This window comes from Aptenodytes forsteri, unplaced genomic scaffold (genome assembly GCF_000699145.1).
Source record: "Aptenodytes forsteri isolate BGI_AS27 unplaced genomic scaffold, ASM69914v1 Scaffold241, whole genome shotgun sequence".
Lineage (NCBI taxonomy): Eukaryota > Metazoa > Chordata > Aves > Sphenisciformes > Spheniscidae > Aptenodytes > Aptenodytes forsteri.
In genome coordinates this window covers 9,640,917-9,666,058 of record NW_008795252.1, presented here as the reverse complement: position 1 = coordinate 9,666,058, position 25,142 = coordinate 9,640,917, and the positions used below count along the sequence as shown (strand labels likewise).

Here is a 25,142-nt window from a genome sequence, read left to right as displayed (position 1 = left end):
TATTAGTACTTAAAGGGGGCTTATAAAAAAGATGGGAACAAACTTTTTAGCAGGGCCTGTTGCGACAGGACAAGGGGGAATGGTTTTAAATTAAAAGAAGGTAGATTTAGACTAGATATAAGGAAGAAATTTTTTACGCTGAGGGTGGTGAAACACTGGCACAGGTTGCCCAGAGAGGTGGTGGATGCCCCATCCCTGGAAACATGGAAGGTCAGGTTGGACGGGGCTCTGAGCAACCTGGTCTAGTTGAACATGTCCCTGCTCATTGCAGGGGTGTTGGAGTAGATGACCTTTAGAGGTCCCTTCCAACCAAAACTATTCTATGAGTCTGTGCTTACAGCCAGGTCACCAGCTGGTGCCAGCTTGTTTCTTTTGCTCTTGAACTCCTGCTGCACGCTTGTGAGCAGAGGTTCGTCTGTGCTGCCGGCACTAACAAGCACGTTGCTGTGCCTGCCTTACCCGCTCCTGACAGTGACTCAGGTACTCCATACCACACAGCATGGCACCTTCTGCCTTGCCATGTACTTGTTAAGGTAAAAGTGCAATTGCTCTTATAAAAGGAGACAGATCTCTTCTCTGGTGGTACTTGCCTTGTGACTGCTACTAGCTGCCTTTACTCGTCAGTCCATCAATCCCTATTGTATCTATACATATCCAAAATGGAAGTTTACCTGCTGTTTTTCAGAAGCAGCCAAACAATACAATGCACTGAGTCTAGTACTGGGTTTTCCATGAAACAGCTCTCTTGTGCATGAGAGTAGTGTGTAGAGACCCTAAGGAGTGAAGCTGAGGAAGTGCTAATTCTTTGTCATTTCAGGTGAGGATGAACAAATAACAAGCTGTTTCCTTGCCCTGCACCTCAGTGGTGGTCTGATAGAAACTACAAGTCTAGTATTTCTTCTTAGTCCTGGTAGAAGTCTTAATTCCTGGGGGAAGGGAGAGCTGAGTGGCGCAGCACTGGGCTCTGGGCTACAGTCCCCTCCTTGGTGGCTGGATATAGAATCATAGAATAGTTTGGGTTGGAAGGGACCTCTAAAGGTCATCTAGTCCAACCCCCCTGCCGTGGGCAGGGACGTCTTCAACGAGATCAGGTTGCTCAGAGCCCCCCCAACCTGACCTTGAATGTTTCCAGGGATGGGGCATCCACCACCTCTCTGGGCAACCTGTGCCAGTGTTTCACCACCCTCAGCGTAAAAAATTTCTTCCTTATATCTAGTCTAAATCTACCCCCCTTTAGTTTAAAGCCATTCCCCCTTGTCCTGTTGCAACAGGCCATATCTTTGATACTGAGCCATTGCTACACTCAGTATTAGGGTCTGGCAGCTGTCAGTGGGGTTCAGAATCTTCTTAGTGGCAATACTTATATCTAGACTTGGTCTTTTCTTGCTGCAAGGGTTGGCTCACAGGTTAGTGCTTGCATGCACTGTTCAGGTCCACCACTGCACTATCTCTGAGCTTGCTCAGCAAGCAACTTACATTGTGGCTGAGGCGAACAGCACTGGTAACATTAGAAGAACCACTTCTCTGTTACGAATTCATATGCCACCATTCTCAAATAGCACTGTCACTGGGTGCAGGCTAATCTTGTCAAAGTGTTACTGTCTGAGAAAGTAACAGCTCCTGCTAGTGTTTTTTTACATTTGATGAAGCTATTCAGCAAGCTCACTTAACTGAAGTTGAGCATGCCTGGTTTTTTGGAAGCTGTTACAGCTCTATCTTAATTCATTCAACAAATTTCCTACTCTATCTAAGTGCGAAAGCATTACTGACCATTTTCCACTGATCTTAGACTACTGCTTATTGTGTTTAGGGAGACAGAAGCTGAATTGAAGCTGATTGACGTTGCCATGACTGGCTATGTGATTTTCTGTTTGTGGCCATTACTTACATACATCATTGGTTCTTTCTGTTGCAAATAACAGACAGAGTCTGTGGGTTTTTTTCTGGATAACTTCAGTGAGATGCCATCACATCTATGGCCACATTCTCTACAGTGATTTGGGAATCAACAGCTATAAAAACTGCTATATCATTTCTCCCCACAATCTTTATTTTTTTGCAGAAACTTCCTAATATCCTCTAACTCTTCGCTGTGGCTTGCTTTTAATTCTTCTTACCCCACGGAGTGTCTGTCTAGCACTGCATTAGAGCTATACAAGTGGGTATTTTCACTTTTTTTTCTTTTATTTCAGGAGAAAACTTAGTTCTAAAAAATATTTAAGTGAAATTGGATATTGCAGGGTTCACTCTGGAAAGGTGAAGTTGTGATTAGGTACAAAAGGTGCAGTTAAGAGACGGATACCTTAAGTGTCCTCTCTATATAGCTGCAGTATCTTATGGCTTGGTCTAATATACCCATTACAATTACAATACTTACTCTCATCTCACCTCAAATATTTGCACATGCTTGGTCTGCCATTCTCTCTAGGGTCAGAAGGAGGAGCTCTACAGCTGTTGCTAAAATGCTAAATACTAATTCCCCTAAATACTAGAGGAATTAGCTAGTGGATTCATCCCTGTTTGGCACTGCTCTGCTCTTCCATGCCTAACAGACTGATTAGTCACCCACTGAATGTTGGTATTGTCAAATCTTACCTCTTCTACTCTTGTTGGTAATGTAAATCTGGAGAAAATGGAGATCTTCAGCTGTTTTCTGCTGGGTCCCAAAAATACTCCTATCAGGCTGCTTGTGATCAGTGATATTGTTCAAGACCCCTAAGCAGCTACCTGGGTATGCAGCAGCACTTTGCTGGACCTTTTTCCTCTCTGTTTTTGTTACTGAATTCGTAGCAAATTTACAGACCCCCTCCAGTGTTTTTCTGTTCATATGTCCACACACTTACTTGAAGGGACACCACTAAACTCAACAGTACTTGACTCATTCTCCTAAAGACAACTGGGACTGGTACAATCACTTCCAAGCCTGATTAGAGCTATGTTGCCATGTTTCTACTTGATGTACCATAAATGTAGCTTTTGAATAGTTTAATGGCATAACGTAGTTGATGTTGCACTAAAATTATGCAACAAAGACGAGCAATGATAAGACAAAGAAAGAAGGGAAGGTATACCACGGTATACTTTGATTTAGCCTGTGAAGCTAGATTTTGATGTTCATGACATATTCTGGATGATCTCCGCTGTACCAGATTCTCCAGCCCTGCCCCAGTCTCGATGCCTCTAGCACTGGGTCCCATGCTAAGAGCTGAAACTCTTCTATGCTTCCCCAGCATCTGATCCCCTCTGGCTAAAACAGTTGTTTATACTGGTTATGCTAAGGTCTAGGCCTGGATGTTTGAGAACTTCCACAGAAGTCATAATCTGAGAATTATACAGGTCTAATGTAATTATGTAAAAGCAATTCTAATTGCTTTCAGTGTGAACTGAGAATGTAATGTTTCATTCTCTGACATAGCTAAATGCATGCCCTTAAACAACTTGTACAGTTTATTTCTTGCCATTTATTACCGCTACTTGAACTGTCACGAAGATCTGATTATGTTCTATAACAACGTTGCTCAAGAGTGTATATTTTTTCCTATTAGGACTGATTTGCCAAGTTTCAGGGACTTCTGAGTATCTGCTGTTGCAATTCAAAAAATAGAGGATTGCAGAAACTGGTGATGCTTGTTTGGCTTCACGTAAGTTGGCTTCATGTACAATTCATGTTGTACCATCACTCAATCATCCAATTGTCATCCAGTTTTGGTTGCTGGCATTTTTTTGATGTCTGTGGTTTTGCTACCAAGGAAAATATCAGTAAAGCCCATTTACAGTCACATAGGGCAGGAACCCTTTTGCTCACTGCAGGGTGCTCCAGAACCCTTTAGGGGCACCAAGAGTAGATGTGAGCACGTACTGATCCAGCAGCATCAGATTGGGTGAAGTCTTTGCACAGAGGAGTTACAAGATCTTCCATGTCTGTCCTCTTTGTACTACGTTTTATGCTTTTTGTGCTTGGAACAAGGGAAAATTGCTATCATTTAAGTGTCAGACTTTACCTTATGCAGTAAGGTGTCTCTGTACATTTTACAATTTTTGTTTGGACTGCGGTTTTGTTTTGTTGTTTTTTTTTTTTCTTTTGCGTTTTTTTCTCTACATTGGTTAGCTAGGTTTTTAAATTTAGCATGCAAGGTCGTGAAAATTAGATGCAGTGTATGCAGAAAATATGCATTAGGAGGTTTCTTGCTCTGTTGTAGAAATTCTTGTGGCATGTGAGTATCTAACCAGTCCTTCTCACACTCTCAGAGGGTCTCAGCATCTGCCTGTTTCTGCATTGGTATGAGACGGAAAAGCACTACCTTCCTTTTACTGCAGTATTGAAGACACTTTGGAAGAACAGGGGCAGACATGTCCACATCAGCAGAAGGACCAGTGACCAGGTCCAGGACTAGGACCAGTGTCCCCAGTGACATGTTGTTATTGCCACTGGAGATCTAGTCCACGGATTATGCAGGGGCATTCATCTAACCCTCATGCAGATTACACAAGCAGATAAGTGACTGCAGGCATCATTGCCTGTAATGGGAACACAGGTGCCTATACCACGGACTGTTAAAGTTAGGTGAGGTAAAGCCTACTGTGGCTTCTAGAAAACCTGGGCAAAGCCAATGCAACTTGCTGTTGATCTGATGGCCATTCTCACATCTGAATGTGTTTCCTGTGTGTCCAGGGCACTGTGATTGTAAAAATGCATTTGAAATTAACCTCTTATGAAATGAGGAGAGGAGAAAAAAGGTACTGTGGTTCTGCTGGTGCCAAATCAAAGTTGCTGCCTGGAAGGCAAAATGTAAGCAATATGGGGTTATTGCTCTTTCAAATATGCAGTAGCTAAGAAATAAGAGAAAGATGTGTATCGATTTTAATATAGCCTTTTCCTAAATTCCATTATCTGCTGAAAAGTACAGTGTTATCATGCACGAAGGAAGGCTGATGTAAGTTTGATCTGGCCTTTAATATGAGCAGCAGTATGTTTCAAGGTTTGTCAGACACTGAGTCACGGCACACTATTGATTAAACACTCCACTGCAGACCAAAAGAGAGTGAGTCATCAATTTTTACTCAAAATGACTTGTATAAAACAACACATCAACTTACTCTGCCGTCTGGTTCCGTGTCCTCCCCCCCCCGAAAAAAAAGAAATGTTGCCTGATCACTCTAACTACGAGTCTTCACTACTGGTGCTGGGGAGTTGGACAAATGACCTCCAGAGGTGCCTCCCAACCCCAACCCCTCTGTGATTCTGTGACTAGATGGGGCCTGACCTGAGGCCTGGAGAGCTCCATCGATGAAAGGGCTGGGAATAGCTTAAGGTGCTTTCCAAAGAGCTTCCCCAGTGTTGGCATCTTATGAGTCCGTCCGTGGTGCTGCAGTGCTTGGAAGGATTGGGGGAGGGGGGAGGGGTCTGGGAAGCTACAGAGCAATAGGCCTGACATTTGTTGCAGGCAACTGAGTAGAAACCGCACTAAACCCTGAACGTAGTGGCTGTATGGATAAAGGTGGTATTTCATGAACGCGTCAATGTGTCTTCTGTAAGGGAAGGTCAGCTGCCATCGAGCACAGGCACAAGGGGGAAGTCTATCATAAAATGAGGGACACCTGAATTTGGCAAAGTCGTTCAATGCGGTATCCAGCATAAGAGGGAGTATTCCCAAATGGATGAGTAAATTAATTGGTCGAAAGAGCGTGTGTTCAAAGGAGTATTCAGAACTTAAGTCTTGGGGTGAGAGGAGGCAGCTCTATGAAGCTCTCAGCTCAGTTCTCGTGGCAGCCACCCAAGCAGCGTGAGCGCTGGGAATTCTTAGCAAAGGAGTAGAAAACAAACCCACAACTGGTTTCCTGCCACAGTATAAATTTTAAAGTGTAGCGATAATGGGGTTTCCTTCTTCTTTTGTTTTTCGTTTTGTTTCTTTTGCTGATTCATTTCTAATTAGGTGAGTTCTTCACAGCACAGCTGCCTGACCGTTATATCAGCCCCCATATTAGCTGAACATATGATGTCACATCCTCCTTGATCGGCTTGTTTTCTCCATGTGTTTAGACTCCACCTTTCACCATTATTTTCCAGACAAAGGAAGTACTAGACCATAGAGTTATAGGCACTCTCAGAGACACTAACCTCTTGAAAAATCTTGTCCGTCTGAGCAGTGACTTCTGTGGTGTCTTGAAAGCGGGGACAGGTAAGTAGTATTTGCAGTTTCTGTGAGTGGGACTTGCAGTTTCAGAGGAAGGTAGAGAGCCAGATTTCCTGTGTTTGTTTTGTGAAATAAAGGGACTGGCCAATGCAGCATCTAAAATGTCCTCTTATCTGCTACAAAAGCAGAAATGTATTTCTAAATATATAGAAGTGCGATTGTAGTAGAAGTTCCTCCTCTTACTAAAAATATGCATGTAACCCTGAAGCTTGCTCACTGTTAGATTAGAGCCGCACCTTCCTGCCTTCTCTACTGCAAAGGCTCTGTCCCCTCCAGCCTGATTTCTCTTCTACAGCTTACCAAGCTAAAAATGATTTACAGGATTCAACAGGCTGAGTTGTGGAGGGAGGGGGAAATAGCTTTGTAAAAAGCAGAGAGGTGTTTTTTCGCTGCCTGTAACACCCACAGCACGTGCTGGCATTTCTCTGCAGGAGAAGAAAATGTTCTGGGTATCCAGAGTGATGATTTGTGTATCGGCTGCCTCTCCTCTGTCCCCTAAGCCCCAGTGCCTAGTGGAGAGCAGTGGCTTCTTGCTGTTGCATTTGGAAACCTCCCAGTGCGGCTGACAAGTCATTTTCTGGCTATGTGGCGAGTTTAGTATGTGGCCCAGGTGCAGTAAGCAGGGGTGAATGAGAAATGGGATTGTACAAGCTGGGTTCTCGGTCCTGTTCCCTGTCTGGTTACAGCTGTTTGATTAAAGCTTTTGCCGTTTCCTGAAGCTCTCTGTTCTGGAGCATGGGGATTTGGAGATGGAGATGGGGCAGAGAGAGGCAGAAGAAATCATAGAATCATTTAGGTTGGAAAAGACCTTTAAGATCATCGAGTCCAACCGTTAACCTAGACTGCCAAGTTCCACCACTAAACCATGTCCCTAAGTGCCATGTCTCCACGTCTTTTAAATACCTCCAGGGATGGTGACTCAACCACTTCCCTGGGCAGCCTGTTCCAATGCTTGACAACCCTTTTGGTGAATAAATTTTTCCTAATAGCCAATCTAACTGCCCCTGGCGCAACTTGAGGCCATTTCATCTCATCCTAATTGCCACAATCCTCCTCGCTGCTTCTTCATGTGCTTTTGCACGTTGACCTTTGGGGTCCCAGTGGTGGGCCCAGGAGGTGCTGGTTCTGCTGTCCTTCACTTTAAGGGGAGGCAAGGGCAGAAATGCTGATGCTAATGCTGAGAATGTAGCTAAAATGACTTCCTTTTTTGTTGCTGCCTTGTTAATCTCTTCCTCTCCAACCCTCCCTTTTGCAGCATGAAGAGAGGAAGTAAGGGTAGGGTGGAGGGGGGATTGCATATCCATCACCAGATGATTCCACTGGCAGAGCTGAGCAGGTCCCAGCCAGCATGGCCTTTGCATCCTGGGTTGGTGACAGCTGGGTTAGGCAGCACCATCTACCAGAGGAGGTAGAAGTGAGGACTTGGTAGGGAAGCAGGGTTGGGAAGCAGCTTTGAAACTCTCTTTACCTAGGCAGTTCTTGTCCTTATCGTCTGCATCTGCTTTCAAAGCTGCCTTGTTTCAATTCCCCTCCCACTATCTGTGCATTCTGATATGCTACAGTGCCATGAACAATGAGCCAGGCTCTCTGTAGGGGCAGGTGGTTGATTTCAAAAGGCAGCAACTGCTGGTGCAGCAGCCTGGGAGACTGAGGCCTCTTGATAGGAACTGATGACAGTACTGGGGTTTTAGTATTGCGTTTGGCTTTGGGGGAGGACAGGTTATGTATCAGGGGAAAAAACTCTCATCATGAGAAAAAAATCTCATCAGGGCAGCAGTTCCACACAATGTCTGTTGACAGAGCTCCAGGAATTTTCATTAGGAACATTCCTATTTCCTCATCCTACGGTTTTTTTGCATATGTGTCTCATGTCCAGAATGACCTGAAATTCTAGAAGATGATAGATAAGGTCTCTAATGCTGTTCCCAGAGTTTGTTGTGCACCACCATGAACGTATGCTATTTGTGTGTCACATGCTGTATAAACCTCCAAGTGGCAAGCACAACTTGGACAATATACATGGACAGAACTGAGGATCAGTCTTGGTTTGTGGTATACAAAAAGGAAAGACTTGTCCCTGTTTTGTGTTTGAAAGAGATGGATCCAAAGATGGGCAGTAGTTTCCGATGTGGGATCTGAAGGCCCTGTGACAATACAGAGAAGCCAGGAGACTCTTTCAGAAATGACCAAAAGGCGTAATTTAAGCGTGCTGCCCTGACGTAAAGGAAGGAGAGTTCTGTTCTGCCGTGGCACTGTCCCAAGGCTCGTGGTCTGCTGCCTTGCCTGTCAGTGTCTTTTTCTTCTTTCGTCCCCTTCAGATCACGACGGTTGTCTTGGGAGAGCGGGCTCTGACAGGAGCAAGACTGCCCAGGATGTCCAGCTGCCTGCCAAATCTGGCCACGGTGGTGCCGAGCCACGGGCTCAGGGCTCTGTTTATCCTCACCATTTCATTTGTGTTCTTTGCCGCTGTCTCGTTCTCCTGGAGAACTGGGGAGGACGCTGAGGGCCAGCTCTACAGCTTGCCTACACAAAGCAGGTGTGCTCAGTTTTTGCCTTCTCCTCCCAGTGCCATTCCTGGTGGGCCCCCTCCTCCACCAGGGGATGTGTTTTTTGTGGAGACCTCGGAGCGAACTAACCCAAGTTACCTGTTCACATGCTCTGTGGAGTCAGCGGCCCGGACGCACCCCGGGACAAGGGTTGTGGTGCTCATGAAGGGCTTGGTGAATGGTAACGCCTCATTACCCAACCACTGGGGCTTCTCGTTGCTGAGCTGCTTCCCCAATGTGGAAATCCAGCCCCTGGACTTGCCAGAGCTTTTCTCAGGGACGCCTCTGGCAAAGTGGTACTTGCAGTCTGAGCACCAGAAGGAACCTTATTTCTTATCCGTCCTGTCTGATGCCTGCAGAATTGCCATCATGTGGAAATTTGGTGGCATCTACCTGGACACAGACTTCATAGTGCTTAGGAACTTGAAGAACCTCACCAATGTGCTTGGTACCCAGTCCGAGTATGTACTGAACGGGGCCTTTCTGTCCTTTAAGCCCAAACACGAGTTCATGGAGCTTTGCATGCAGGACAGAGCTGCAACTCTTCTATGCTTCCCCAGCATCTGATCCCCTCTGGCTAAAACAGTTGTTTATACTGGTTATGCTAAGGTCTAGGCCTGGATGTTTGAGAACTTCCACAGAAGTCATAATCTGAGAATTATACAGGTCTAATGTAATTATGTAAAAGCAATTCTAATTGCTTTCAGTGTGAACTGAGAATGTAATGTTTCATTCTCTGACATAGCTAAATGCATGCCCTTAAACAACTTGTACAGTTTATTTCTTGCCATTTATTACCGCTACTTGAACTGTCACGAAGATCTGATTATGTTCTATAACAACGTTGCTCAAGAGTGTATATTTTTTCCTATTAGGACTGATTTGCCAAGTTTCAGGGACTTCTGAGTATCTGCTGTTGCAATTCAAAAAATAGAGGATTGCAGAAACTGGTGATGCTTGTTTGGCTTCACGTAAGTTGGCTTCATGTACAATTCATGTTGTACCATCACTCAATCATCCAATTGTCATCCAGTTTTGGTTGCTGGCATTTTTTTGATGTCTGTGGTTTTGCTACCAAGGAAAATATCAGTAAAGCCCATTTACAGTCACATAGGGCAGGAACCCTTTTGCTCACTGCAGGGTGCTCCAGAACCCTTTAGGGGCACCAAGAGTAGATGTGAGCACGTACTGATCCAGCAGCATCAGATTGGGTGAAGTCTTTGCACAGAGGAGTTACAAGATCTTCCATGTCTGTCCTCTTTGTACTACGTTTTATGCTTTTTGTGCTTGGAACAAGGGAAAATTGCTATCATTTAAGTGTCAGACTTTACCTTATGCAGTAAGGTGTCTCTGTACATTTTACAATTTTTGTTTGGACTGCGGTTTTGTTTTGTTGTTTTTTTTTTTTCTTTTGCGTTTTTTTCTCTACATTGGTTAGCTAGGTTTTTAAATTTAGCATGCAAGGTCGTGAAAATTAGATGCAGTGTATGCAGAAAATATGCATTAGGAGGTTTCTTGCTCTGTTGTAGAAATTCTTGTGGCATGTGAGTATCTAACCAGTCCTTCTCACACTCTCAGAGGGTCTCAGCATCTGCCTGTTTCTGCATTGGTATGAGACGTAAAAGCACTACCTTCCTTTTACTGCAGTATTGAAGACACTTTGGAAGAACAGGGGCAGACATGTCCACATCAGCAGAAGGACCAGTGACCAGGTCCAGGACTAGGACCAGTGTCCCCAGTGACATGTTGTTATTGCCACTGGAGATCTAGTCCACGGATTATGCAGGGGCATTCATCTAACCCTCATGCAGATTACACAAGCAGATAAATGACTGCAGGCATCATTGCCTGTAATGGGAACACAGGTGCCTATACCACGGACTGTTAAAGTTAGGTGAGGTAAAGCCTACTGTGGCTTCTAGAAAACCTGGGCAAAGCCAATGCAACTTGCTGTTGATCTGATGGCCATTCTCACATCTGAATGTGTTTCCTGTGTGTCCAGGGCACTGTGATTGTAAAAATGCATTTGAAATTAACCTCTTATGAAATGAGGAGAGGAGAAAAAAGGTACTGTGGTTCTGCTGGTGCCAAATCAAAGTTGCTGCCTGGAAGGCAAAATGTAAGCAATATGGGGTTATTGCTCTTTCAAATATGCAGTAGCTAAGAAATAAGAGAAAGATGTGTATCGATTTTAATATAGCCTTTTCCTAAATTCCATTATCTGCTGAAAAGTACAGTGTTATCATGCACGAAGGAAGGCTGATGTAAGTTTGATCTGGCCTTTAATATGAGCAGCAGTATGTTTCAAGGTTTGTCAGACACTGAGTCACGGCACACTATTGATTAAACACTCCACTGCAGACCAAAAGAGAGTGAGTCATCAATTTTTACTCAAAATGACTTGTATAAAACAACACATCAACTTACTCTGCCGTCTGGTTCCGTGTCCTCCCCCCCCCGAAAAAAAAGAAATGTTGCCTGATCACTCTAACTACGAGTCTTCACTACTGGTGCTGAGGAGTACTGGATATGCTGTTCCAATGTGGTGCCCATGGCGGCAAACAACCATCTGTAGCTCATATTCCTCGATCTTCACTGTTTCACTTGTGACTCTTTCTTCAGCCAGCAGGAAAATGACGGTGTAAAGGGCAAATTCGAACTCTGGGCTGACACCAATAAAGGTGCTTCCAATTGGCTTGACCGAGCCCTTCCAGCTGAACTGGATGCTCAAAACTTAGTCATCTTTGTGAGGCTGAAAGCATAAACAAAACAACAAAATAATCTCCAACACAGCTGTGGCCAGACAGATACAATTTCCGACTCCAGATTTTTGAGGCCATTGCAAGTTTCAGTCATCCTTGCTGTGTCAGGGTGCTATAGGTAGAGCACAGCCTTTTTCCTGTCCTCTGGAGCGTACATGATCATTTATCTCAATTAAGCTTCAGCAGCGTTGCAATTCTGTAAACACCAGCACTACTTTTTAAAATAGTTTTTGCAAAAAAAGAAGCTGGACTTGAGGGCATGCTAGTATTTCTTCTGCTTATATACACCTGGGCAAATTAGGTTCAAAGCAGCTGAGCCTATGATTGTGTCATTCTGTCTTGATTAATTACCACAGCTTTTATCTCTGGATCCATTTGTCTTATTTGCAAAGGCACCCTGCTTGTTCTTACCCTGGTTTTGTTCTTCCGAGTGACATATCCCTTGTAGTCAATTCAGTTGCGCTTTTCCTGAAGGTAAAATTGCACCCAGTTGTGCAAACCTAAGATCTGTTTACCATGCCTTGTTTCTCCAATAAAAACACGTTCAAAACCGCAAGAATCAGGTCTGTAATAAATCAAAGAATAATATATAGGTCTTTTATGTATTTAAATAGTTCAAACTGGCAGAGGTAAAAGGCAAGAAATGCACAAGCTTGCTTAGGTTGATTTGTAACCAGTTTTTTTATTTGTCTGGATGTGTTGGGTTTTCTTTCTTACTTTGCACAAAACTTGCAATGCCGTCTAGCCACTAAGTCTAAATTTATATTTGATGATGAAGGTTGCTAGTAAATGCCACAGATGCATCACTGCTGCTTATCCAGATTTTAGCAAGATACTGTCTCCCATAACAGCCTCATAGACAAACTGATGAAGTACAGATTAGAAAAGTGGATGATGTGGTGGGCTGAAAAGTGGATGAACATCTGCAGTTGAAGGCCTGTGATTAGGGACACAAAGTGCAGCTGGAGGCAGTTCACCAGTGGTGTACCCCAAGGGTCAATGCTGTTAGTATCTGATCAGTAAGTCTTTAAACACGATCTGTGTGGGAGCAATGAACACCTGATTTAGGCCATATTCTGAGGCTGTCTTCCAGTTCTCTGTGTAACAGATGGCACTCGGACTTATAGTTACCTGAGTCAGAATACTGTAGAGATTATCAGGGGCCATATCCATCAAACATACCTGTCTCCTTTCCTGGCATAGAGCTGGAACCAGATGTCATAGAGCTGATATTTGAAATCGGCAAGGTTTGGCTTTGCTAGTTTTTTTTTAAGCAGATATTCATGAGCTAGCTGAAGGATAGAAAACCAAGATATATACACAGTTTACTTTTTAATTCAGTGTTTTCAGTGACTGAAAAAGATCTGTGTTACTCACTTTCATGACTTCTGTCGCTAAGATAGCATCAAGAAAACAATTGTTTTCAACTATTTCTTCTGGAGTCACTACTTCTGCCATACCGGTTGATGTCTCATAGTTGTCCAATAAGGAAATAAAAGCTGCAGAAAAAGAGAAACACTCAGCATGCTCATCCTGATGAACAGGCCATATGCCTAATCATACCTGTGATCCAGTCATTGGAGACTGCCATCATAAAAAGATGCCATATAATGTGCCTTGAAAGCCCTTAGAGAAAGACATTCCTTTATATGTCAAATTTTATTCTCAGGTGCACTGTTGGGTGTAGGTCTAGAGATGACTCAAGGCCAGACCACCGCTTTACTTCTTTTTAAGATAAACAGCTCGCTACTGAGCTTCCTTATAGAACCAAGTGCTGAAGCAATAATGACCTTCTACCAAAACACATCTCATCTGACCACCAAAATTACAGACATAGGCTTACGAACTTGAGCTATGCTGGCAGAAGGCTTTGTGGGCATTACTTCAGCAGAGGAATAATACAGCATAAACCTACATGAGATGGCTTGAGCTTGAGCGCATGGCCACCGAGTGGATGGGTTCATTTTCTCCTTTGCATCCCTTTTGTGCCCTGCTCCCTCCCGTCGCTTCATCTACTTGTGCTCTGACACTCAGTGGACTCTGGGGGCTGATTCAGCACACCAAGCTGATAGAAAAATACTTGAGGTCAAAAACCTAAGTCACTTCCTGCCGGGTTAGTGAGCTGAAGGGACTCAGCGTAGGGTTCAGTGAGTACCAGAGCTGCCCTAGACACAGGATTGTGTGGCTCAGACAGGAGTGGGGGGAGCAGAGTGCTCCCCATTATGCCGGCTGTTCGATCAGCTTAATGTAACTCTATCCGGGGAAAAGAAAAATCAGGGAAGGAAACATACATTCATAGACATGCTTGAAGTATAGCCCCCAACAGAAATGCAAGGAGTAGCTGTGGACCTAGCGCTATCCGAAAGGGCTAGAAGCTGTGAGCAAAGGAGGAGAGATGACTTTGGCGTCTTTTTCAATACATGGAGTAACATCAAAGCAATGACAAGAGTCTCATCCATTTCACTTTGTAGTGGAAGAACCACAGAAAAATTCAAATTTTGGCTAAGGCACAAAAGGATGTTCTTCCTGAGGCTGAGGCTACAGGTAACCTCTATGCAAATGTTGTGGAAACTACCTTCAAATGACACGCGGCCTGATGATCCTCACCACCATCCAAATTCTATATGATGTTATATTTTAGGCAAACACATAAAAACCAACACGGATTCTTCATGTCATTTCCACCATTAACAAAAGAACGGGTCTCACTTGCAAAAGTTTTTATGCTCTTCAGGCGTTCTTCATTTACGTTGTGAAACAGATGTCTGGCTGCGCTGTCCTGGACAGCACTGTCACCTTGCTGTGCGACATCTGCTTTTCCCTAGGAGAAACACCGGAGTAAAACAATGAAAGAAGTAAGATGTCCTTAGAGGAGACAGTGCCTGCCTTTATAATAATCAAAACAAAACTCATAATGCTATCAGGTTTCTTTGTTAGGAATGGTCTTCCTACGAAACAAGGCAAGACATTACAGAAACACTACCAGCATAAAGAAAAAAGACATAATCTCTGACATTGTAAGAGCCTGGAATTTCTCTGTTGGCTCATTTTCAGAGGTGATTGTGATGACCCATGTGTTAGCTCAGTTCTGATCAGTAACCAGCTGTGCTACTATGCTATATACATCACATGATAAAAAGAAGTAATGTAGAGCCAAGGCTCCCTCCCACCACAAATAAATAAAAAAGAGATTTGTGCACCTTCCTTCTCTGTTCATTTGTAACCCACAGACCCACTGCATATAGTTTATGAGGCCATGCAGTGCAGCAGAGGGGTTGTTTCTCTCCTGAGTCATAGAATCATAGAATCATAGAATAGTTTGGGTTGGAAGGGACCTTTAAAGGTCATCTAGACCAACCCCCCTGCCGTGGGCAGGGCCCAAGATAGCCAGTCTAATTCTCCTCTCCTCTGTTGTAATGCTTAAGCAATCCCACTCCTGAGTAGGCTCTCTCAGTCTCAGCCTTTGTTTTCTCTTTCTGACTTCATGACCGCAGCCCCAGCCATCACCCCAGTGCCGGGGAGATGCCGAGATTGTTCTGTGCAGCTCCACCAGCTTTGGACTGGTGCATCCTGGTGCTCTGAAGTTTTCGAAGACTTCTGGTTGGCCACATTTAAGGGCATTTTAATCAATGTTACCAATAAGCACATCCAAAACAGAAAGGAGGCTTTCCTGACAATTTTCAAGTTTCTGTTCCAAAAAGGGCATTCTCAAGGAAAGAGGAGAAAAGATGAGGAGCAGTTTGTTAACACGGGCAAGGGGTAACTAGAGCCTTGTTCTGAGAGATGGAGAAAGCATATGGGAGAAGTTTTCCCCACACACATTTTGGCCTGAGGTAGGTACCTCTTTTTCAAGTTTATCAGCAACAGAAAATTGTATCTTATAATATGAAGCAACATTGAAATAAAGTGTTTGAGCACTTGTGTGAGTACAAAATTGAATACTGAATATTCAGTGGCCTGGTGCAATTTGTGGCCAAAACACATGGTCATGTTTGCACTACACTGAGCTGGCAAGGAGTGAAATGGCTGCTCATCAAATCTGATACCCACTCCTCCCTCACAGTTCCCTGGGACTGGTAGCAACAACCCTGAAACCCTCCTCACCCACACCTCTGTGCTACTCCACACTCTCCAGATGAGACCCAGGAATTCCTCCCTTATTCCCCCAGGAATGACTTGGGACCTATCTCCCCTTCTTCCTCGCTGCAAGTCACCCAGACCATACACACAAGCAGTCATACACACACGGAAACATCCAGGGTGGAGGGGACCTCAGGACATCTCTAGTCCTGCTCAAAGTATGGTCAACACTGAATTCAGACCATATTGCTCAGGGTGTCATCTTGTTGGGTCTTGAAAACCTCTGGAGGTGGAGATTTCACAGCTTCTCTGGGCATCCTGTTCTGGTTGCATTTGTCCGTGTTGAATTCCATGATATTCCTTCCTTAGCCTATTTCTCCAGCCTGCCTAGGTCCAGCTGAAGAGAAGCCCTGCGCTTGAGCATACCAACTTCATCACCACAGGTTGCTGTCATCTGCAAAATTGGAAAGGTGGCACTCCATCCCCTCCTCCAGGCCACTGATAAAGATATTAACTGTTATAGGACCCAAGACAGACACCTGAGAGACTCCACTTGTAACCAACGTGCAGGTAGTGTGGACCATTAATGTGTTCTCTGTGCTGTTCCCTCTCCTAAGTGATTCTTTGTCATTAGGAAGTCCTGCCTATGCCGTTAGTGGAAATGACGAAGCATAGGCAACACTTTTAGCAAAAGGCAGTTTTGCAGACACCTTTTCCTACAGTATTGTACTGCCCTTAATCCTCGTGTGACTTAGCAGTTGGTTACCTGCAAATCAATTGTGTAGTCTTTCCCAGGCACAAGGCGGTTAACATCCATATCCCACATGTTACTGAAAAGTTTAGAAAGTTCATGATTTAAGGCCTTCCTGTCAAGAAATCCAGAGAAATATGCACGTTAAAAAAGACACATACTGTTATTTCTGCAAGTCACTTCTAGAGTTCTAATGCCACTCTATGTTCTGGATACTAGCTTGTCATCAGGAGAGCTTTCGCTTCTCCCCACACCTTCCTGTGAGTGCTGCTCTAAAAACCATAAAGCTTACGGTTCATGTTCATATCTAAAGAATGCAGGTAACCTGTAAGGAAGCTTGAGCCTTCCCTAAGGTTATTTTAGAGTATATTTTAACAAAGTTCTTGTTAATAAGCCTTCCTGCGGTTTTCCATGCACTGAAATAAAAATTAAGATGGTGGTGTTTCATTCAGGAGGATTCTATGTACAAACCTGAGGCAAGCAGGAGATTGTTATCAGTGTGCAGCAACACTACACAACAAAACAGGAAGCAAAGAATTCTCTCTATGATGCTGTTCTAGCAGCAAGCTTATATACAACTCTTCCTACCTTTTATCCTGCAAGACTCCACACTAGAGATGCTTTCCTTCACCCATTCGCATGGTTATCCTAGCATAAAGTTAGCGTGCTGAAGGATGACCAAGACTCTAAACACAGGGTCTGCATACAATAAAATTCTCTCATGCACTGATCTCTCATGCCCATACAAACCTATCCATCCATCTGTCAACAAGATTCAGGAAGGGTTGTTAATGTGATGAACTGCCCAAAGGTAGCTCCAGTTTCAAGGGCATTATGTCCACACTAACACGTAAGATCAAGACAAAGAACAGAGTGGAGAAGAAAGAGAAGTGGATTAATCTTTAAATGACTGACAGTTGAATTAATCAGTTACAAACCAGCACATGCATTGAAGCCCAGAGCAGAACTGCTTGATAATTCTGAATTTCTCCTCCAAAGTAGATGTTCTCAAGAAAAGAAAAAAGTGCAGAAATTTGTCAACAATGGGCATGTCTTTCAAATAAGTCATTTGGGCAACTTGCCATGATTTTAACAACTGGTTCTCCCAGACTGAACCAAGGCACCTTCAAGCCCAACTCTGAACTTCCTTACTGATTACTGTTATATCTTCTCCTTCTATTCTGGCCAGTGGCAAATTCCATGCTCTCTAGCAGAAAGAGCAAACAATTACTGTGGTAAGGTCACAAAGAGTCTTCTGATGGGGCAGCCTTGACGTGAGGCAGCTTGAGAGCCAGGAAGAGCAAAAAGTGAGGCAGGTGGGCACCTGCCCCATTGTTGGCAGGCAGGGAATAGAAGTCATAGCAGAAAAGAGGGCATTAATCAAACGGTGGGAAATTAGTCTAGAAGCAGCACAGCAAGATTTTATGTGCCTTCTCCTGTCCTGGACTGCACTTCATGGCTGGCTCAGAAACTGCTGGTCTAAGCTCCATAGTGAAGGAAACAGAAAGTAGCAAACTCTGCCTGGAGAACTGGGACTTTTTTTTCCACATTACTGAGCAATCCTTTTTCTCCAGAATTGTTTCTATAACTGTGGGATGGAGCTTATACAGCCTAAGATTAAAATCCTGAAAAGCGTAAGCAATCTGCGCTTAACTCCTTGAGAGCTTGTTGCCCAAAGGAATTCATATCCCTGAGTTAAGACCCAAAAGCAGCCAGTTTACATTAATGCACCAGAGGATAAGCTGCAGCAGCTGAGAGGCATAAAGAACATATATGATATTCATATTATACTCAGCATTATTTAGAGTGGGGAAAGCAACCTGCTACAGAAGGGCAGGGCAGACAACTGTAACTACTTTGGCTGCCACCACCTCAGTCTGCCTGCAGCTGGAAATCTGAGCCATCACGTACCTCAGCTACACAAGAGGCACTGACAGTCCGTTTTCGCTCAGGCTCTGTAATACTTTGAGATTGTTGTTGATGGGAAATCTACAGGATCACTTGAATTTTGAACTGGGCTTGAATAGGTGTCAATACCTGAAGGAAGGAAAAGGACTAAAAATTCTAGTATATGGGAGCCAAAGGATATGTTGGTTGCTAGGGTTAAACACGAATATGAAAGAAGATTTTTGCTTGGAACAAGTACTTGCATGGATCTTACAGTGGAGCAGAAGGAGGCTGTCACAGAGGAGCTATATTCAGCCCTTGCCCAAACCCCAGGCTGCTCTTATACAGCAGAAGCATGGCTTGTGGCATCACATTATCAATACTGGCTGCGCAGCCCAAATGAGGCACCTGCTCAACTTCACCGGGAGCTAGCCTCGCAGCATATCACAGAAGCAACCAACAGCAGCATTTTAAATTATTTTCAGCTGTACCTCCACATTCTTTCAAGAGTCTTACGAAGAGCAATTCCTTCTCAAAAGAGCTTACAAACCAACACTAAACAGAAAATTGTTCATCTCACCAGCTCAGCTGAAGTCCCAAGAACAGGATCGGCAAATTCACAGAACAGTACCAGAGATGTTTTTCAAACTTCAAGCGCCATCTACATTCATGTTATCTTGGACTGACCTAATTTTATTGGATCGCTTTTCTCCTGGGTTCTGGACCTTCCTGCTGTCTACTCCTCTGTATCTGTTTGAGTACCACCCTATTATGTTTAATACAGTTTTTACTTTGGAAGTAAATACCAGTGGTGGATAGAAGTCTGCTCTCTGTGGAACATCCAAGGTATGTGAAATATTAGGGGGGATGTCAGGATTTGTTTGTTTTTAATATTTTGTTCCATATATATAGTATTTTATGTACATATATTTTAGTATGTATGTATTTTGGTAAAAGTCACTTACACAGGAAATCTGTCATCCCTTCAATACCTACTGCTTGTTCTTGGTCTGCTCTTGGCAGATTTGTCCTGTGTTTATAAAGGACTGTAGGGCTCTGTTTGATCGTTTCTCCTCTAGAAATGTTACGGAATATTGCATGAGCTCATGGAGGCGAGCTCAGGGTGTCTACTCAGGAGAGGGTTACAGCAAGAGCATACCTACAGATTTCAATCCTCATATTTATTTAATAAATATACTTCTACTAAATGTATTCCTGCACTCAGAAAATGTGTCCCAAAACTCTACAGTCACTTAATTTTATAAAATAAAAGCCTTTTCTCTCCTTTTTCTCTGCTGGGTGCTACCACAATATCATCATGGACTTTGCCTCTCCTTTTTGTTGTCCCTTTAGTATCCAAACAGAGCAGACCACCTGTACACATTGCAACTGAAGATTAGAATAAAGAAAAATATATCCCTGCCAAAGCAAAGCACTTGTTTAGCAACTTACATAGTCATCTTGTAAAAACACTTTCTGGACAGTATTTCTTTAAATAAGGTCCATAAACTTAGCTTACACATATGAGGTGAGACAACTTCAAAGAGAAGAAGCCCGACACCTTCATGCAAATCCATGACACACAGCATTTAGGTAAGGTTTCCCTGAGAAAGAGTATTGTGTATTTACTCTCTGGTTTTCAATATGATTGCATGTATGACTCAAAACAGAGGTTTTTATCATTAATTCTCAATCCCCTCCCTATGGTGAAATCTCTCAGTTGTTAGATTTGTGCTTTCACATAGAATAAATTATTTCTGCGCAAGAAGTCTGGCCAATTGGATTTTGTGCAGTTGGAGTCTTGCTTGGATGTGCTTACATGTGCAGAGCACCACCCCCACAACAAGAACACTCAGTCTGCATTCGTAAGAGCTGAGAAAACTTTTGGGGGAGCCTCTTTGCAATAGTAACTCTAATGCACCAGCAGTGCAGCTAGGGCAAAAGAATCCAACATCTCCATTTATTATAGCTTTCAAGTGAAACATTCACATGGTGTGCCCGTTTTTCCAAATTACTTTTTTGTATGAAACCTTCATTCTATCCAAAACAATGCCCCAAGAAGAAGTCCTTTATTGCTATAAATCAGACATGACTCAAGACTTGAAGAGAATTAAAAGGTCAATGGTGAATCATGTGAGCAAGTCAACAGTGTCAAAGCAAGAAAAAATGTATTGCAAATGGATCACATGGATCCCTGCAAAGAAGGTCTGACTGAACATCTGAACATCTTCTCTAAAGTAAATTTACCTTCAGAGATCCTTTGAACAACATCCAGTTTTTAAAAAGCCTTTAATCTTGGCATAGAGAAGAAAGCATTTGGAAATGGCTGATGAGCAGCCATTTACAAGGAGTTTCCAATCATTTAAAAAAGTTGGTTCAAATGTTGCGAAATCCATGCATCAGCTTATATGGTTAATAGAAGATACAAACAATTCTCTCCATTTTCCTCTTACACCAGTGTGTATGCCTTTTACTTGATTCCAGTGAAGTTTTTCTTAGTTTAAAGTTGGTATTTGAAATACCAAAGGATAAATAAGGCAGGTTTTGTAGGTGGAAAAGAAAATGCATTGTCAAGGGACAAACGTAAGAGTGTGCAGTTAGTCGGCAAACACTCTATCAAGGTTCTGGGCAGGCAGGTGCCATTTGGAGAACCGATTCTATGTTATCAGCTATGTTTAAGCAAAAACTGATCTTAGCATCATCTTATTTTAGCTAAAAGAGCTGATGATTCAGTTGTCTCACCAACTTTTTACACTGATGAGTTAGTAAAACAGAATAGAAGCAGGAAGCAGGGTTATTGCAGTGCTGCATTTCACATAACTCCCTTTTACACGTCTCCCAGACGAATATATCCCATCCCCACTTGCCCTTCGTGTTAGGGAAGAATTAGTGTGATTTTCTCTTGCCCGTTAGCCATGCCAGGAAGAAATTTTTCTCTAATACACCGAGCAGGGAAAATGCAACCTGAAGCTCAGAAATCCTTCTGGTAGTCCAAGGCACGGAGCTCCCTCCCTCTTATACTCCGCTTACCCGCTGAGGACTGTCACTCAGACGGACAGGAAGGCAAGGGAGAGGCAGGAAGTGCCAAACCCCACAAGAAGATGCGGAGCGTAAGGACAGTACCACGTCTCACGCCTCTCTCGGCGCAGGCACGCTCAGACCAGGAAGTCAGAGCCACCTCTACCAGGCTCCTGCTTCGCCTTATCGCCGTAGACAATCGGTATGGCAGGAAATACAGAAGGTGATGGCTGAGAGACGCGTGGCGACGCCGCCTGCTCCCGCCTGGGTTTTCAGATACGAACCTTGTATGAACTGCAGACATGAGTCACAGCATTGCTTCTGGAGTTATGTTGCATTATTTGTTAACGGATTTTAGATCTCTGCGTGAATTTTGGGCCCAGAAATAAGCTCTTCAAGTTTGAAAGCCTTGACTGAGGTGGACGGGCCAGTCTAGTCTTGCTGTTCTATATACCGTTATTATCTGACAATATAAGGGAAGATGATAATAAATCAGGATCAAAAAAATTATAGGTGGGGAAGAAAAATTAAAAAATGTGTGCTTCTCTATTTACAGCTGAAATTGCTAGTTGTGACTTTGTAAATATTAGGAGGCATTATAACCAGGAAATGTTTTACAAAGGCAGCACTTTGCAGGCACCACTGGAAGCAAGTGGTGGCAGGTGCTGGAAAGTGAAGGTACCCCTTCCAGTGCCTGTCCTGGGAAGCATGCGTTCATTATGTGGCTAAATTAACCTTCAGGTGGTTTAAAGTTTATTTTTGTTTGATTGATACTTTTAAAATTTTCTTCTTCATTATAATGAATTCCTGAAAAACATAGCTTTAGGTTTAAACTGTATGTATGTATATACAGAAGCCAAAATGGTTTGATGTTAGGCTACCAGTTATACAAATGGTTCTGCACCTCTCGTCCATGTACCCCTTCAAAGAATAGTATTAGAGCCAAACAAAGCTGCAGGTAATGAGGATGCCTGCCACATGGGATTGCACAGGGGGCAAGACATGCAGCTAGCTCACTTAAAAGTGAAGCTTCTTTCTGACGCTGGTAGGGGAAACTAATGTATCTCAAAATTGAATATCCTGAATTTTAACCCAATTTTTTCTTTACCATTTTTTGGTACTATTTATTGCAGTTCTGGGTAAGCAAGATAAATGACAAAAATACAGTGCCTGTGTTTATCAACTGAATGCAGGAAGTCTTTTCCTAGGCTTTCATTTAAAATACAAAAGCCAGCGGGCATATTCTGTCCCCAACAAAGTTGCAACTCCTTTATTCACATTAGCAGAAAGAGCCCAGATGGGGGCCCAGGGAATTTCCATTTACAAGCAGCAGCATCACTGGAGTCAGCGGATTTAAGTTAATCTTTGATAAAATTACAGGTCAGATCAAGAGCATCGCTAGCAATTTCGTAACCAAATGTGTACTTAAATCTGTTGTAAAACTTCTGTCCTATGATTTAGCTGTTGAGCTAAGAAAAACTTAAGGATCCCAAAGAGTGTAAAAGGGTGTGTTTGCCAACAGAAACGAAGTACTGACCAAAGGCAAATGAGATCAGCGCAGAATCTGGGTCGTTCCCGTGTCTAATGCAGGCAGTAAGAGAATCCGAGTGTCCAGAGAGTGACCTTGCTAACACCACGGGCTGGCTTTCTCTACTGAAGAGACCAGGCAATGCTTTGTCAAACCCATTGCACAGGGCAGTGTACGTCTGTTGCGCAGGAGCTGAGGTTAGGGTCCCCCTGCTCTCTGTTCCTCTCTTCTGGCACAAGGGAACGGGGAGAGTATTTGGCGCTGTCTCACATGTGAACAGCATTTCCAAAGGAATGGGGCAATAGACTTGCGGAAGATGCTCTGCCTAACAAAGCTGCCACTTCAAACATTGGATGCTGACCTTTGCCAAGGTCACAAGGAAACCCTGTGAATAAGACCTGTTTCTAAAGCATGTAGGCATCTCTGTGCGTTTCTGACCTAAGTATTTTGCTTTTCTAACCAAGGATGGCCAACGGATAAGTACTGGTTTGTCGCCTCTAGTCACATGCCTAAACTTCCCTGAAGAGGGAAAAGGGTCATTCCGAGTTAGTTTAAACTGCTTTGGTGGATCTAGAGAGGGTGAGCGAGAACACTGTGCTTTACAGGCTTCCAGACCAAAGCAGTCAGGGCTCACACATGCATGAAGGACACATTTGCGCTGGACAGGCTCACTCAGGGAGACCGAGTAAAAGCTGGCAGCTAGAACAAACACCATGCAGATCTACAGCAGGCTTAGTCCTTTCCCCGGGGAAGCCAGAGCAGGCCTTTGGGTCACCTTTTGTGCGTGGATATAGGGAAGAGGAAAGTTTCTGAGAAACTGAGTTTGCTGGACATTCCCATGGGAGCTTTGGCTATTGCCGCCAAGTCTCCACAAGCTGACCAACACTGAAAAGCAGCGGAGATAGGGCCTGGGCTGGTCAGTGGGAACGTAGCCAGGTCAGAGCTCACTGAAAGCAAGGAGCGGGGACTTTGAGGTCTCCACCCTTCCCTAAGCATTAATTCTCAAGCTGGAGCCTCACCTGACAGATTGTCTCCCACCAAGCTCCATGGTCCCTGTGCCCAGCCTGTCTCTTAGTTATCTCCCCAGTTTCCTAAGCCTCAGCCTCTCAATTCTGAAGTCCTTCTCTCTAGCCAATGGTGTTATAATCCCTCCACTTACTTGGGAGTTTCTGGTGCAGCAGCTGTCCTCAAAGAGAAAAGTAAGAGGATTACACAGCCAGGCATGTTTTTGTCATAGAAATGACAGGAATAAATAACTCCATTCCTGCAGCTAAATGTCTTTACCTAGACTGTGCAGTGACATGACCTGCTTACCTTTAGGTTGGTCTGTAACTTGCCTTTATTTACCAGTGCTAATTGCCAGGTTTAATAGGTAAACCATGGCCGACTTACGAATGTTCTCACAGCAGATGAGCTGCCTGCACAGTCAGCAAACCCAGAGGCTGGGAGAAAGCAAGTGCTTGGGGACGCAGGTGGCTCAGTACCCCTGTGTGAGCTGAGAGGCTAAGGGAGGAAATTTTTTATTGTTTTTTTTAATCTTAATATTAGGACCGTCAAGCATATACCTTTCTTGATTTTGTAAGGAGAAACTGTGTCTAGGAACCATTGAGGCCTGCCTACTGCAAGTTAAGACATATTAATTAAAGAGCTTTGAGGCGTTTCATGATTAGCACAGACACAAAGATGCATTTGCTTATTAGTCATTAATTTGTACACATTCGTGTAAACAAAAATTTTAGGCGGTGTGGCTGAAACATCCTTTCTTGTTGCACAGCTCAGTTCTTGTGCTTTTTGGATAAACATCGCCATTAATGAATCAGGCTGTTGGCCATCACCGACCTAGATGAGGCGGAGGAGTAGAATCACAGATGGATTCGGAAGTGCCAGCGCAGGGCATCCTGGCACCCAGGCACCTTTCTCCTTACTCCAGCTTGTGTGCAGCTGCTGGCTCTGAAGCAGTACAAGCAGGGGAAGTTTAGAGATGTTTATTTGCTATAATAATGAATTATGGTGTTGACATACGTAAGTTATCCTCTTGCCTCGAAAAGATAGCGGGGCTTCGATTGCTGGTTAGAAAAGGGAGATACTGTAACTTTATTACCCTTGCTTTCCCCCCAGCATTATTTATGCAGTCAATAAAGGGGAAAAGGGCGTTATGGATGCGCTACGATAACACAGTAAGGGCAGGCTCATGGAAGCGGTGGCGCTAATAAAAATCACCCTTGGGTGTGTTCCGTGTTGGTGGGGAGAGGCACGGAAGGCAAACACGCAACGGAGAGCGGCGACAGCAGGACTACACGCTTTCATTTTCTGTGTCAGTTCCACGCCTCCCGCTGCGATTTGTGCCGGCACCGGAAGGCGCCGTCCTGCCAGCCC

At 43.8% G+C, this 25,142-nt stretch overlaps 2 protein-coding genes across 2 annotated transcripts; one reads left to right on the top strand and one right to left on the bottom strand.

The window, feature by feature from the left end:
* The first annotated feature begins 6,071 nt into the window (after window positions 1-6,071).
* LOC103898746 (lactosylceramide 4-alpha-galactosyltransferase) lies at window positions 6,072-9,307 on the top strand. The gene is made up of 2 exons (XM_009279086.1): window positions 6,072-6,179; window positions 8,513-9,307. The coding sequence occupies exon 2, from the start codon at window positions 8,567-8,569 to the stop codon at window positions 9,305-9,307; it is 741 nt and encodes a 246-aa protein (XP_009277361.1). The 5' UTR covers window positions 6,072-6,179; window positions 8,513-8,566.
* Window positions 9,308-10,632: 1,325 nt separating this feature from the next.
* LOC103898745 (poly(U)-specific endoribonuclease-like) lies at window positions 10,633-16,465 on the bottom strand (the record flags this gene model as incomplete). Its single annotated transcript, XM_019471997.1, is given in 6 exon segments — window positions 10,633-11,492; window positions 11,914-12,067; window positions 12,685-12,794; window positions 12,880-13,001; window positions 14,212-14,323; window positions 16,349-16,465. Coding segments are annotated over 6 exon segments (876 nt in total), but the record flags the coding sequence as incomplete, so codon positions are not given.
* Between the last annotated feature and the right edge of the window lie 8,677 nt (window positions 16,466-25,142).

Coding starts and splice junctions, on each gene's coding strand:
- LOC103898746 (XM_009279086.1), top strand. CDS start 8,567: ATGTCCAGCTGCCTGCCAAATCTGGCCACGGTGGTGCCGAGCCACGGG.